The 13,523-nt window shown below is 43.4% G+C and overlaps 1 protein-coding gene across 3 annotated transcripts; it reads right to left on the bottom strand.

Moving 5' to 3' along the window:
* Positions 1-2,244: 2,244 nt before the first annotated feature.
* FGFR1OP2 (FGFR1 oncogene partner 2) lies at positions 2,245-13,354 on the bottom strand. 3 transcript variants are annotated; one of them, XM_014889117.2, is made up of 6 exons: positions 13,253-13,354; positions 10,275-10,411; positions 9,040-9,157; positions 8,003-8,145; positions 4,943-5,056; positions 2,245-4,593 (listed from the first exon to the last, which is right to left on the bottom strand). In XM_014889117.2, exons 1-6 carry the CDS (start codon positions 13,254-13,256, stop codon positions 4,456-4,458), a joined length of 654 nt encoding a protein of 217 aa, XP_014744603.1. In that variant the 5' UTR covers positions 13,257-13,354; the 3' UTR covers positions 2,245-4,455. The 3 variants fall into 3 exon arrangements, with proteins under 3 accessions (XP_014744603.1, XP_088020844.1, XP_088020845.1); XM_088164718.1 differs by having other exon boundaries at positions 10,275-10,535; positions 13,253-13,349; XM_088164719.1 differs by having other exon boundaries at positions 10,275-10,532; positions 13,253-13,333.
* Between the last annotated feature and the right edge of the window lie 169 nt (positions 13,355-13,523).

Below are 13,523 nucleotides of genomic sequence, written 5' to 3'. Positions count from 1 at the left end.
ACCAACCCTTCTATGATTCTCTGATTCCCTTCCGTCCTTGCCTTGAGCTGTCCTTGATCTGGAAAGGCTTCCAAAAAAAGAGAGAAGTCCTCCAGAGAAATCAGTAGGCTCCATCTCAAAATGTGCATTTTTCACTGAGCCTTGGAACTTTTAATCTTTCTGCCTTGTGACCCATCAGCAGCTGTAGGTCTGCAGTGATCTTGGCAGTGTTTTTTGGGGCAAGCTTTAATGGAACTTTGGTTCCTGGTTGGTTTATCCAGTGAAGAGTCAGTGTAAGAAAAGAAGGTATGCAAGGTGAGTATTGTGTTAGGTTATTGTGTCCTGACTCAGGGGCTGGAATGCATTGATATATTCACATATCCAGATGTGTTTGGTTTTTGCCAATATCCATCTAGTTGTCCTCCTCTCCCATGTCCTGGATTAGTAGACCCTGGTGTCTGAGTTTTCTCTGGAGACAACAGCTCCTGTAACATTTGTGTGTTCAACAGATGCTTGTTGTTTATAATATTTATTTTATTGTTCTCAGAGCCTGTCTGCTCTAGTCCCCAGCCCCAGGCAGCCAGCTGACTCCTGCTGAGCATGAAGGGCTTTGTGCTTCCTTGCACACTGGGAGAAGTCAACTTCAAACCAGAGCAATGAATGAGCTCGTTTTGGGGGCAAGAGGGAGTGGCAGGAATGAGGGTTGTGTAGAACTTCCCTGCCTGCTTCAGAACTAGATCTTCACAAGGCTGCCTCGTCAGAAAAAGCACCAGTTCCAATTTTTCCATCTAATCTGGTGTAACAACAGATTATCTAATATGCTCAAAATGAGCTGGATTCGATTTTGTTTTTTTTTTTTTTTATCCTGAATGCTGAGGGTGAGGGGGAAAGCCATTTGCAGGAAGCAAAGAAGCACAGATAGAGACTTGTAGGAGGCAGCTGCTGTTTGCTTAGCCAGGAATGTAATAAGTTGCAGATGATGAGTCATTTAGAAATTTGTTTACTGTGTTCCTGAGCGTAGTATTGGAAAAGGGAAGGTGCTGATCACCCTGCATCCACTGGTGTGCTGTGTTGAGCTTCCAAGAACTGACTTCTCAAAAACAGCTCTACTGCTGCTCACTGCTGGAAGAGCCAGCCTCAGGTGTATGGATTGGGGGTTTTCTGGTGCTGAGAACACTGCAGAGAAATCAGTCTGCCAGTCTTCAAAAAAGTAAACCTTCACCTTGGGAAATGGAAAGAGGCTGCAGCTGGAGTTGGTGGGTTTGCCCTGTGCCTCTCTGGCTGGTGCCTGAGGAGTGCTGCCAGCACGTGCTTCTTCCAAGACTGCAATGAGGAAGTTTCTCTCCTTGCTGAGCAGTTGGTTAAGGCAGTTGTCAGGTGAGTTTTTTTCTGAATGTGGGAAATAAGGATATTCCCTGATCCAAGGGCCACACTGGCTCACAATGTCTGGGGCCAGGAAGGTGGTTCCAGGCAGCAGTACCTCAGTCCCTCCTCCCACACAGCTCTCCAGTTATGCTAAATGGGTCCAGAAGCAAAGGAATCATTTGTAGTTTTACATGCAGCATTCACTCAAACCTGCATTTAGTTTTCTTGTGCTGTCTTATCAGCTTGGCTGGATAACAGATGTGTGCATCTGGTAAGAACTGATAAAAATTACAAAATACTTGTCCAGAGAAGCTGTGGCTGCCCCATCCCTGGCAGTGTTCAAGGCCAGGTTGGACAGGGCTTGGAGCAACCTGGGGTAGTGGAAGGTGTCCCCGCCCAGGACAGGAGGCGGCACTGGAGGAGCTTTAAGGTCTCACCTTCCCTCTGCCCTCATGCTGTGAGCAGCATCACAGTGCTCACCTGGGCAAAGTGACCGCCAGTCGTGCCACAGGCACTCAGACTCCAGGCTCTCCAAAAAGAACAACTTCAAGTTTTACACTCAGCAGCAGACTTAGAAATTCCTCATTTAACCAGAAAAAGTGCTTAAGCAAACTCCCTAAGCCAATGTAAATTTCATTTGGGCATTTACAATGTAAATTACATTAACATGTAATTCTGCATGAAAACAGTGCCATTAATTCTGTATTTTAACAATCATCTAATCCCAGGTGCTTGTTAAAAAGTCAAGGCTGTTCAAAGCTCTCAGTTGTACAAACCAGCCCAGTTTAGTTTGTCTGCCCTCAGCTGAACAGCTGCCACATAGAACAATTGTGGTTACTTTCTTTTTTATGTCAAACTCACCTCAGAGCCAGTACCTTGCTTTAGTCATGGAGACATCTATGTTTTCAGTCAACTTTATTGATAAAATAAGTTTACTGTACAGTACACAATTCTAGCCATAAATCCTTTTCAAGCCATCTGCGTTACAAAAATAACAGGTATGCAATGAAAAATAGTCACTCCACACACTGTGAAGGCTCTTTAAAATCCTAAAGTGATCAGGGCACGGGAATGAAAGGGGAGACGTATCAAATGTGAAAACTAGGAGTAGATAAATTAAGTCACATTTTTTTTAAATTTACAAAAATAAACACTAATCAAACATTATTTCATAATAGAGCAACCTCAAAGTACTTGCCACAAACCAACAACCCTCTCCTGTATTTGGAAGCCAAACCAGATGTCAGCCATGAAGCTGAATTCAGCATCAAATGGATAGAAATGCCTCTTGACACCAGTGCATGGCTGAAAAGATGCTTCTAGAAACAAGAACTTCAACAACTGAACCCAAAATTCCTTCTAAGTTTGCAACAACAGAACACTCCAGTGAAAAAAGATGTTGCTTCTGCTAAGTCAGCAGCTTGCAAGCCACAGCAAAAATGCAAAATCTAAATTAGAGAAGCACTGGTGAATCTTTACAGATAATATAAAAGCAGACAAGAATATTCTGTGCTAGAGCTGAAGTGTTGCCCCAGAATTTCCCCTCGGCTGTTTCACAAGTCTGGAAATGGCCATAACTTTTTTCCATGCATGTGAATGTCCTCAGTGTGTTCTTAAGCCCAGCAAGAAGCCAAAGTGCTCTGCAGAGAAGCAGCAGCTTCTCCATTTCTAAAGCACGCTGTGAGAATATGGAGACCTGATTTACCTGTCCTTTCTACATGTGTATTAGTTCACTGAAAACAAGCATTTACTGCCTGCTAATGCTCCTTTCTCACTTATTTCCTCTTAAAAGCACCAGGGGAAGAAGCAGTAACAGAGAACTGAACAAAGATACTGAGCTGCTCCTAAGTGAGTTCAGTTCCACTGAAAGCTCCCCCTTAGGCCTGTGGAACATTTACAAGCTCAGGGAAGCTGTGCTGGGACACAGGAAGCTGTATTGAAGCTGGCACGCTTGGAAGTGTTGGATGCTTTTTTCTTTCTGTGTTGTTGTCACTGAAAATCAAACTTAAGTGGTGGTTGATTTCAGGATAGCTCAGTTCGTGTTGCTTGGTGGGTTATTGAACACCCAGAATATGAAACTGTGGGTGGTCGCTATAGTTCCACAGTTTTCTGTAGCTGACAGCTTTCACTCTGCTTAACTCACTTTAAAACATTCTGGATGATTAGTTAGTACTGGAGAAAGGAAAATTAAGAGTATTAATTGCAGGCTGCCAACTCTGCCATGAAGCTGCTTCCTCCTTTTCCACCCTCCCTTTCTGCTGCCACTGCTTTTATGCTTTCCAGTTGCCATTCCTCATTTAGGAACTTTGGCCAGACAACTGGAGAAGATATGGGACTCGTGTGGCTTCTTACTGAAAGAGAACTGAGCTGGATTTCCTCTCCTAAAGGTGAAAGCTGAGGCAGAATTGTATTGCTACCTGTATTCCTGAGAACAACCAAGTGGGAGCAGCTCTTTCCATGTTCTCACAATACAATTCAGTGCACATATTTGAAAGACTCTTGTTTCATTTAAAAACTCCAAACTATTGACAGCGTTCCTTATGTTTAAAAACTGGCCTTGTATTTGAAAGCAATACCTCAAGGCTAAATGACAGAAATCCTTCAATTTTATGCTGCCTGTGTGCCCCTCCAAGTAAAGAGGTTTTTTGCAAAATAAGAATTTATTAAAACCAAAACAAAAGGAAAAAAAATGCTATCTGGATCATGCACAAAAGCATATTCATAAGTAACTACTTTCTAAGGCAGAGATCAGACTTGAAATCTTACCTTTATTATCTAAGAGTTGCACTGAACTTTGTATGAGCAATAATTTATATAAATTACTTGAAATCTCACCTTTCATCTGTAAAACGAGTTCATATAAAAAGAATCTGCAATTCAGCAAGTGCATTAATCCATTTCCTGCTGAGGTTAGATCTATGGCAATCAATCTGTCACTGAGGGTATTGCAGAATACCAGCTGAATTTACGTTACACAGTCTAAAAGCCACTGAGCTGGAGTTGGATGCATTCTCTTGCTGGTGCCCTATTCAGTAACAAGTGCTTGACCAGTGCCCCCTGATGCTTCATTGGTTTAAGTGTGCAACTGAAGCTTGCTGATTCCCAGAGTCCTTAGCTTTTCCTCAGGCTCAGATCACTGCTTGTCACTAATCCTGACAGGGACGTGCTCTCTGATGCATCCTCCTTCTTGAGGTTCAGAAACGATTCTCTAGTGATTTGAAGAATTTCTCTCAAGCCTTTGTTTTCTTGCTAAAACCAGGGAGAGAAAAACATATTAACAGGACTCCAGAACGAAGTCAGAGTAACTGTTAAAACCTACCCCCTACTCCAAACTAATGCATATGGAGTAAAACACTAATTTGAAATCAGTGCTGTGTCATCTTCTCCAAGGGAGCACATGAGGTTTCTGACCCTTCTGCTCTCTTGGATGGGCTTTAAGCATCCCCTCCTTGAAATTCAGCTGTAGTGGTGCTTCTCCTGCTCCAGCAAGGCAAGGGTAACACAACAGCAGTGAGTGACTAGGACAGTAACTCCATAAAACACGGGGGGAGGATCATTGCTCCCTTTAATATCCGTGCTTCTGCAGCTTTCTCCTCACCTCGAGCTGGGTGATGCGCTCCTGCTCCTTGCAGCCGTGCCTTTCATCCACCTCAATGGCTTTTCTCATTACTGCTGCCATCTCTGTAATTTGGTCCACGTGCACTTGCAGCTCCTGAGATATAATATTTAGTAATATCTTAGTGATATATTTTCTGCATTATTAAAAAAAGCAAAGCATTTAATGTGGTTTAGCTGCTGTGACTTTTTTATCACAGACCTCAATTTTGGAGAACTAATTCTCTCTAACTTTACAGTGTGGGCAGCCACAGTGGTCCTGTTTATTTAAATAAACCTGGTTTGCCCCACAGTGATCTCTCTCACTGGAATTTGACAGAAGCCTAACCAACTGTGATCCCTGGCCTCCAAATGGCTACAAGTTGTTGCTGTTCTTCCCTGACCAGGCCCTCTTTTGCAGCAGGAACTGATGTGTGTAATTTTGGATATGCAAAACTCTCCACTCCCGTGAGAACAGCATGAAAAGACACATTCTTTAGACACATTCTTTCCAGGTGTTTGAAACCTGATCTCCAGTACCAGCCCATGGACAGACATTTCTCTCTAAAAAAGAACAGGTGCAGTGATCATCTTTACTATGTCATATATTACAGAACTCAAATCTGTCTTCCACTCTCTATTTTAGACACTTTTGCTTGACTCCACCTCCAATTCCAGCTTATCTGGGCTCTGGACTTTAGAGGTTCAGGAGGAAGGGCCACTGCTGCCTTTCCCTCCAATGCTGCATGAGGAGCCTGTGCCCCTCTGAAATTCACGGCTGCTCAGTTAAGCCAAACAGTTTAAAGCTATTTCCAACAGCTTTCATTTTTCAACTTGTCTTTTATTCCAAATCTGCTGTAATGCCAATCTAGTTGTGCCTGACCTGGCCTTTGGACAAAATCCACAATATTTATTGGCTAGTATCAGGAAAAGCAGGACAGGAGGGCTGAAATAAAGGACAGCAGAGCCTAAAGCTAAATCCCACTTATAAATGATGTTTTTGATGGGAGATCTATACAGCTGGCAGATGATCACCTTGCCTTTAAACTACCACAAAGAACTGCCTCAGCTGGAATCATAAACTTATCTGACCAGAACAAATACCCTTTACTGAAATAAACATCAGCCCTTTCCTCTCTGCCGTTCCAATTGCCCAAGCTATAATTTAGCAGTTGTTAAATACCCACTCTCGATGTGAGGGGGTGGGGAGCAGCTTGCTGCAAATCTTTATTTTCTTTTCAGTTTCTAGTGCAGGTGATGACATGAAACCGTATTTTTTAAAGAACTCCAAAATGTAGCTTGACAGGAAGCTGTGGTCAGGCAAGGATGCACCCTTGAGAAGGACTGGGTAGGAGCTGTGGGTTTCAGATACACTGCTGTCCTCCCTGCTTCCTGCTTTCACAGCTCATGTGAGCTCTGGATCAATACAACTTCGGGCCTGGTCCAAGGTCACAAAACTGGAAGGCACATGTGGAAAACTTAGATGGGGTAAAACCAGAGAGTGCAATGACAGTGAAAGCCTCCGTGTATCTTTCTCTTTTGTACACATTGGGTTGTTTCTCTCCAAAGAGATAAAAAAACAAAAAGGGGCCGCACCCATTTTAGGGCCTTGTTTCAGCTGAACAAATTCAAACAGCATGCTTAAGATCAGGGTCACTGCTACCAACACTATCAAAATACATTGTTGTTCTAGTTAAAGGAAGTGCTTATTCATCTGCAACAATCAATGCTCTTGTAATAATCTGTAAACAGGCACTAAAATAACAGCTGTCACTTGGGAAAACAGCATTAGTGGGAACAGGGAGCTTAACTCCTTGGGTATAATGGATTTTTTACTTAACAAGAGAGAAGTATTTAAGAAGTGTTTCAACATTGTTCAACCTTCCTGACTATGAAGTTTGAGCTAGAGAATAAATAATGAAATTCCAGAAATCCTGTGTGTGAGGTTAAGGGTGATAAATCTTTTCCATCAGACATTCATGAAGGAAGAGGTTTAATGAAAATGTTGAAGCCTAAATCTCCTGTTACAATTACATTGTGTTATTTTTTATTTTTTGTTTCTTTTTCCTGTTTTTCCATTGAAGTGCTCCTAAATCAACTATCATAGCCCATTTCAGGATGGATTTCATTTTACCCTCTTGCGTTGGTTCTCCTGAAGCTGGAGCAGATGCTATAACATATTCTGTTGAAAATTATCTATATCAGATTCTATGTAAAAGATACAGTTCTAATCCAGTAATTTTTTTCATACCAACGGCACTAATTTCACACATAGGATGTTTTAAGCAGACAACAATCAAATTCTTAAATTCTGTTTTCCCAGTGAGCAGACCCTAATTTGGCTTTGCAAACCTAAGTTAGCTGAGGGCAAAGATTATTAAACACTTAAAACTCGTGTTTGTCTACACAGCTGCATTGCTCTAATGATTGTTACACTTTCAATAAAATGTAATACTCTGGTAAAAAACTCCTATTTAGATCTCTTAGTGACCCAGAGTAATGAATTCCCCCAAAATTAAAAGTCCTTTTGACTATTGAATAAGTGGATGAAGCAGAAAACACAAGTATATGTTCAGTTATTTTAAAAATATTGAAATTAAAATTTTAATTTTTAAAAATTTATTTACAATGCTTAGGGGGAAAAAAATTGAATATTGAATTTAAAAAGCTTGTTCCTCCTATGCTCTCTAAGCACAGGTTTATTAATTATTTGTTGGTGTCACAAGCATAAGTTAAAGCTAGTCTAAAAGTCTGACTATTACTAACCTCTGGCAATGTAACAGGGCAATTGCCTCAAAGACTGAAGTGAAACAAAAGCAAATTAAGCAAATGCAGTAACGAAATGCTACCTGTTGAAAGTTTTAATAAATGAGAGAAGCTTGTAAGGCTGACTTACTCAACTGATAGTCTCGTGTTCGTGTTGCATGGAGTGGATTATAAAAATTAGGACTCCTTAGGAGTACAATAGCACAAAAATTGACATGAAGTGAGCTTTGAATTGATCCAGTACAAACTACGGTGTTAACTACAAAAACAAAGCAAAAAACATCAATGAAGTTTTTACCTTGGAATGTTGCTCTTTTAACTTCATTATTATACCTGGATCATCCTTTTTGCTCGCCATTAGCAACCTAAACATCTGCTCTCTGTACTTGCTCATGATGAGTTCCAGAGCAGACTGATGCTCTTCGAGAGATGTGCGCAGTTCTGCCAACAGAATTTAAAATGCATTTAAGAGTTTAACACAGAGAAGCAAATCAAAATGCACAAGTATTTCAGCCTGAGAAAACTGAAATGAGCCTGTACTTTAGTGTCCCTACTCCCTGCACCATGAAATCTACACAGGCTCTGCAAATGGCTTTGATGGTGATCAGCCTGGGACAATTCCTGGCCAGTAACAGTCTTTCGTTAGTGTGACTTCTGTTCAGTGGCTGTGGCTGACAAAAGCCATCTGCAGTGTGGCTGAGCAGCTCTACCCCAGCTGCTACAAGCCACACTGTACAAAAGGCAGGAAGGAGTTCACACATCTGTTTTAATCTGCAGCTTGGTAAAATCAGAGTTGAAAAATGCTTCTGTTCAAAATATACTGAGTCAAAGGATAAATAACCTTGAGATAAGGCCAGACTCATCTGAATTGAGATCACTGAATCCTTTGCTGAATTGAACTGTTAGAACACCTAAGATTTTCCTGGAGGAGCAGTGCATTCCTAGGATACAGAATTCCAGAAGGAATTATACTTCTCTACTTACACCATAACTTGTCCTGACTGCTCCTATTATTTTCAGCAGTGGTTAAACACTTCTCAAAAAAGATCCCTACAGTGCAAGAATTAAGTTCTATTTATCTCCTCACTTGTGCTGGGCATTAGGTAAGGACCAAAAAAAGTAATTTTTCCCAAATCTCTCATTTTCTTCATCAGTTCCAGAGGTTGGACTTTAGGAGTCTTGAATTGTATTATGATCGGTTAAACTGACAAACTGAAATAAGAAGAAAAAACTTCTTCTACAGTGATGTTTTGAAGAAAAGATCAGTGCTAAAAGTCTCACTATTTCCAGTGGTACAGGCTGGAGCTTGAAAAGGATAAAATATTCAAATTTTACCTTTGTTTTCCTGTTGCAATTCCCTAATCTGTCTGTTTTCCTGCTGGATACCCATCACTAGAGTAGACCGAGGGCGATGTCTTGCTACTTCATTGAGCTCTTGGATTTCTTCCTGGTACTGGTTATTACAAAAACAAATCAACAATGCACAGCACATTTGAGTAACCAAAGGTAGGTATTACTCAGCAGGTCACAAAGCACCAGTTCTACTGTCACTCACAGCCTGTAACCAGGAAGACAATGCTTGCTTTTAATTAATAATATCAAGAACACACACCAGGTGTTGCAGACATCCTGTCCTTTAGAGACACAAAAGCATCACCTTTGTTTCTAAACAAGTTTCACACCTTAGATGTGTGTAGTGCTATTTAACATTCAGTTAATGCAGGCCAAGTTCACCATCAGGCACTTGACAACTCATAGAGATGTGGTAAAGACAAACCCTGAGGTACTAATCTCTTGACATTTACTGTGGCTTCCCAAAACCTTAAACCACAAGGCTGTGTGGGTAAAAGTCACTCAGGCCCAAGTCAATGGATCCTGACTCCCAGCAGATGGGGAAATGTAATACTCTTGATCTGAAGCCATGAAGCCTCTTCATGACTAGTTTTACAGGGCTGAATTATATGCAGGATTTTATTATTTTATAGGCCCATTAACATATCTTGGGTTCATTAAAGTGACAGGATGAACTCTCATATGGAAAGTCACAAAGCATCTTTACAAAAACCCAGGAGTTACCTTGTGAAAGTCCCACTCAATCTAACAACATGCCTTGAGCAGCTTAACATCAGAGCAGAAATGAGCACAAAAAAGCCCAAGAGGCTATTTGAAAACCAAAGGAGACAGTGCAAATACAAAGTATTCTGTACAAAAGATAGCATGTCAAAGCCTCTGTATGATTAAATGGGCATACTGAAATTGTGTAGTATTGCACTGGAGAGCAAAGCAAGAGACACCACAGAGTAGTTTGTTAGATACCAAGCCCATTTCTACCAGTGTTCTTTAAACAAACGCTTGTTTTCAATATTTAAACTGGAATAATTGTGAAAATGTTTTCACAGTCTCAAACTATATAAGCAAACTATTTTTAGATGAGAGCCAGACCTCTACTGCAACCACCAAGTCTGCATTTCAGGATTACCCCCCCACCACGCTCACTGTGTGCTGGACAGAGGCACCCAGAGGCTGTCAGTGCTGCCTCTCCCAGGAGCAAGCAGGGCTGGAGAGCAGACCTGTTTCATGGCTTCCACCCGCTTGTTGAGCGCCGTGGTCTGTTCGATGAGCGCCTCGGCCGCGCTGTCGTGCTCCCGCAGCCGCTCCACCAGCGCCTTCGCGTCCGCCAGCGCCTTCTCAATCGTGCAGCTCATTTCTGAACACGACAAAGGCAGCAGCGTTGGCACCACAGCACCTGTGCCACAGCACGGCTCTCTCGAGGGCAGATCAGCTGCCAGAGGCAGGCACTGAGCACAGGGAAGCCGGCAGTGCATGTGCTGCTGCCAGAGTGATACAGAAAGTAAAAGAATGTTACTGAACTCATTCATTTTTAACGCTTTTTTTTTTTTTAATGTGCCCTCCTAATAGGCGTGCTTAAGGGTAACTGAGGTGTAAATCCAGCAAAAAAGAGAATGCTGAAGGATTACAGTAGCCCGGAAGATTCTGATGACTTAAATCAGCAGAGAAGGAGCAGCTCGAACTGACAGTAGAGAAAACTGCTCAGGAAGAGTTCAGAAGACGAAAGGCTCATGTTTTGTTCATTTCTATAAATGAACACGAACATCACTGCATGGAATGGAACTGTGACATTTTCAACAGCACGGAAAAAGACAGCAACTCAATGAAATGAACAACTGCACCCTTAAAACATTTGCCTTCTACCTGCAGACTTGTTTACAGGAATTACAGATTGCCAGAACTGCCAAACTTACAAAATGCTTGTGCCTATTGTCAACAATACTGGCCTTTGCACTACATTTTTTCACATTCATGCTTGGTAGGTTAAGTTTCAAGAGCAAGATTTTCAGCCTATGTTTTTATTTTCTTTTAAGGAATTTTACTGAAAAGGCAATCTGTTTAAACTCCTTGAACAGCCTTCAGCAATCAAACAGCAGGGATAGAGGTTCATAAGATTTATGGGCCTTGTTGATACCAGCCTGAATATTTGGTTTAGGAAATGTTCTAAGGGACAGAAAGAATCAACTAAATCCAGTTATTAACCTGGCTATTTGCAAAAATAAAGATTATTTTAAGCATTAAAGATTGAGTCTTTCCTCAGCTACGTGAAAAAAAAATCACTTCAGGTTGATTTTCTAACTTTCTCAGGCACCTTAATGAATCGTAGCCCAGGATCTTTAAGCCAAGCTTAGAGAAATCCTCAAACTTGCCTGAACTGACCTTTTGCCCCTGTCCTAGGTAAGCAGTAGAAGGAAGAATATTTCAAACACTAGACATTTTACCTGTGTTTTCTGGGATCAAAAGCATCAGCATTTTGGCATGTGCAGGTTCCCTGTTTATCAGACAGCATTTGCACTTAACTTTCCATAGGATGGATTTGAGATATCCAGGTCTCCAGCAGACTGCTGCACTATCACAGGTAGTTAATTTATTCACCCTGACTTAGCAGTTGGATCCTTTCAAATACGACATGGAAAGGAAAGAGACTGCACTGTTTTTAGGGATCTGCTTTTCTTGCTCCTCCTTCCAGTCAGATCTCCTACAGAAATATCCCAGACAAAAGACGACCTTCCACACAAACTGGCTGAACTGCTGCTGAAATTGATTTAGCTAGATCCATGTTGCTGCTGAAGAGCAGCTTTTAACTCAGCTCACAGTCCAGGAATTCTCTGGCCATTATAAACAAAGCCTCTGAGGCCTCTCCATGAGCTGGGAATACATTTGGCATTCACAATGCACTTAACACCTCTGATCATTTGTCAGCATTCACATACATTTTTAAACGGTGTATGTTTACTATATGCACTTTCTCGTTTTTGTCCCAGCCCAACCACACCAGATAAAACGAAGCTTGTTTGTGGCAAAGCCACTGATGTTTTTTTTTCACAGGGAATGTGCTGGGAAAGACAGGAGGAATGCAGCTCCATAAATTCTGCAGCCACTGTCCCCTGTCAGGCCAGGGCCCAGCTCCAGTTTTCAGGCAGCATTTGTACTGCAAAAAGCAGAATCATTGTTTGTATCATGGTCATTCACAGTGGCCCCAAATCCTGGCTACCTTTTGGACAAGACACTGGTCCTAATCCTTGAAACTTAAAATGCTCTCTGGCTGCCAGCGAAAAACAAAACTTTTGCCTGATCCTGAAACTGAGCTAAACCTCTGAGTCAGCCTGGACATTTAGGGGGTGGAAAAAACCTCCAATTAATCACATATAATTGATTTAAGCAAATTCTTATCATATATTATTTTTTATGAGCATGACTGTGGGAGCTGAAGTTAATGATTCCTGAGCCCTGCCCTACCAGAGGTGCTCAGCTGCACAGATGCTCGTTAGTGCAACCTTGTCAACAGGTAGCAGAGCACCAACTCACCCCAGCAACGCTCCTACACACTGTCACTTCCTGCTATTTGCTAATGGCTTTCATTACCAAATTAAGCACCAAAAAACAACACCGAAGATCTCTGTGCGACCACCGCTTTCTCCGAACTTTCTGCCTCTTTCTTTTTTTATCCTTAATGGAAGCCACGTTTCCCCACAGCCTGTGGGTTTTGTTACCACGGAGACCAGTTAGGCAGCGCTAAGCCAGACTGCAATTTCCAAGGAATTCCAAGGCTGGTGCAAAGGTCCCGGCGTGACAGAAACATACCGGGGGTGTCACCGCCGCACTCCCGGTGTGACAGGAGCATCCCGGGGATGTCACCGCCGCACTCCCGGTGTGACAGATCCCGGGGTGTCCCCTCCGCACTCTCGGTGGGACAGGGGCGTCCCGGGGGTGTCACTGCGGGGAGCGTCGCCTCCTGCCCCAAAACGCGCGACGCTGAGGGGCGACACCGGCGCCAGCCGAGACACGTGAGGGGTCCCCGGCCCGCCCCGGCCCGCGGGTCTGAGGCGGGGGCAAGGGGTGTCTTCCTCCCTCACGCCCCTCAAGGCGCCCCGGCCCTCGGGCGTCCCAACGCAAGTCTGACTACGCTCCCGACTGCCCGGCGGCGGCCACAGCGGCAACCCCCCGCCGTGTCCCCGAACCCCTCCACGGAACTCACTCATGCCCGAGGCTCCGGCCGCGCCGGGGGTGAACCCGGACCGGCCCCGACCGATGTCAAATGGCGGCGTGAGGGGCGGGCGGCGCGTCCCGTCTCCGCCAGGGGGAGCCGTGGGGCAGGGGCGGCACCGACCGCGCGCCGCTCTCGCGAGAGGACGTCCCTCTGCGGCCGCCGGCCCCAGATCTCGCGAGAGGATCCCCCGCCCTCCTACAGATCCCGGGCCCTGCAGGTCTGAGCAGGGCTTTGAGTCAAATCTCGGGATTTGTGTCAC

This window comes from Sturnus vulgaris, chromosome 5 (assembly GCF_052056855.1).
Source record: "Sturnus vulgaris isolate bStuVul1 chromosome 5, bStuVul1.hap1, whole genome shotgun sequence".
NCBI classification, from domain to species: domain Eukaryota; kingdom Metazoa; phylum Chordata; class Aves; order Passeriformes; family Sturnidae; genus Sturnus; species Sturnus vulgaris.
This window is presented reverse-complemented; position numbering and strand designations above follow the sequence as displayed.

Coding starts and splice junctions, on each gene's coding strand:
- FGFR1OP2 (XM_088164718.1), bottom strand. CDS start 10,529: ATGCACTGCCGGCTTCCCTGTGCTCAGTGCCTGCCTCTGGCAGCTGAT. Junction 5,057..8,002: donor TAAAAGAGCAACATTCCAAG/GTAAAAACTTCA, acceptor ATTATATCTCAG/GAGCTGCAAGTGCACGTGGA. Junction 4,594..4,942: donor AGCGCATCACCCAGCTCGAG/GTGAGGAGAAAG, acceptor CCCTGGTTTTAG/CAAGAAAACAAAGGCTTGAG.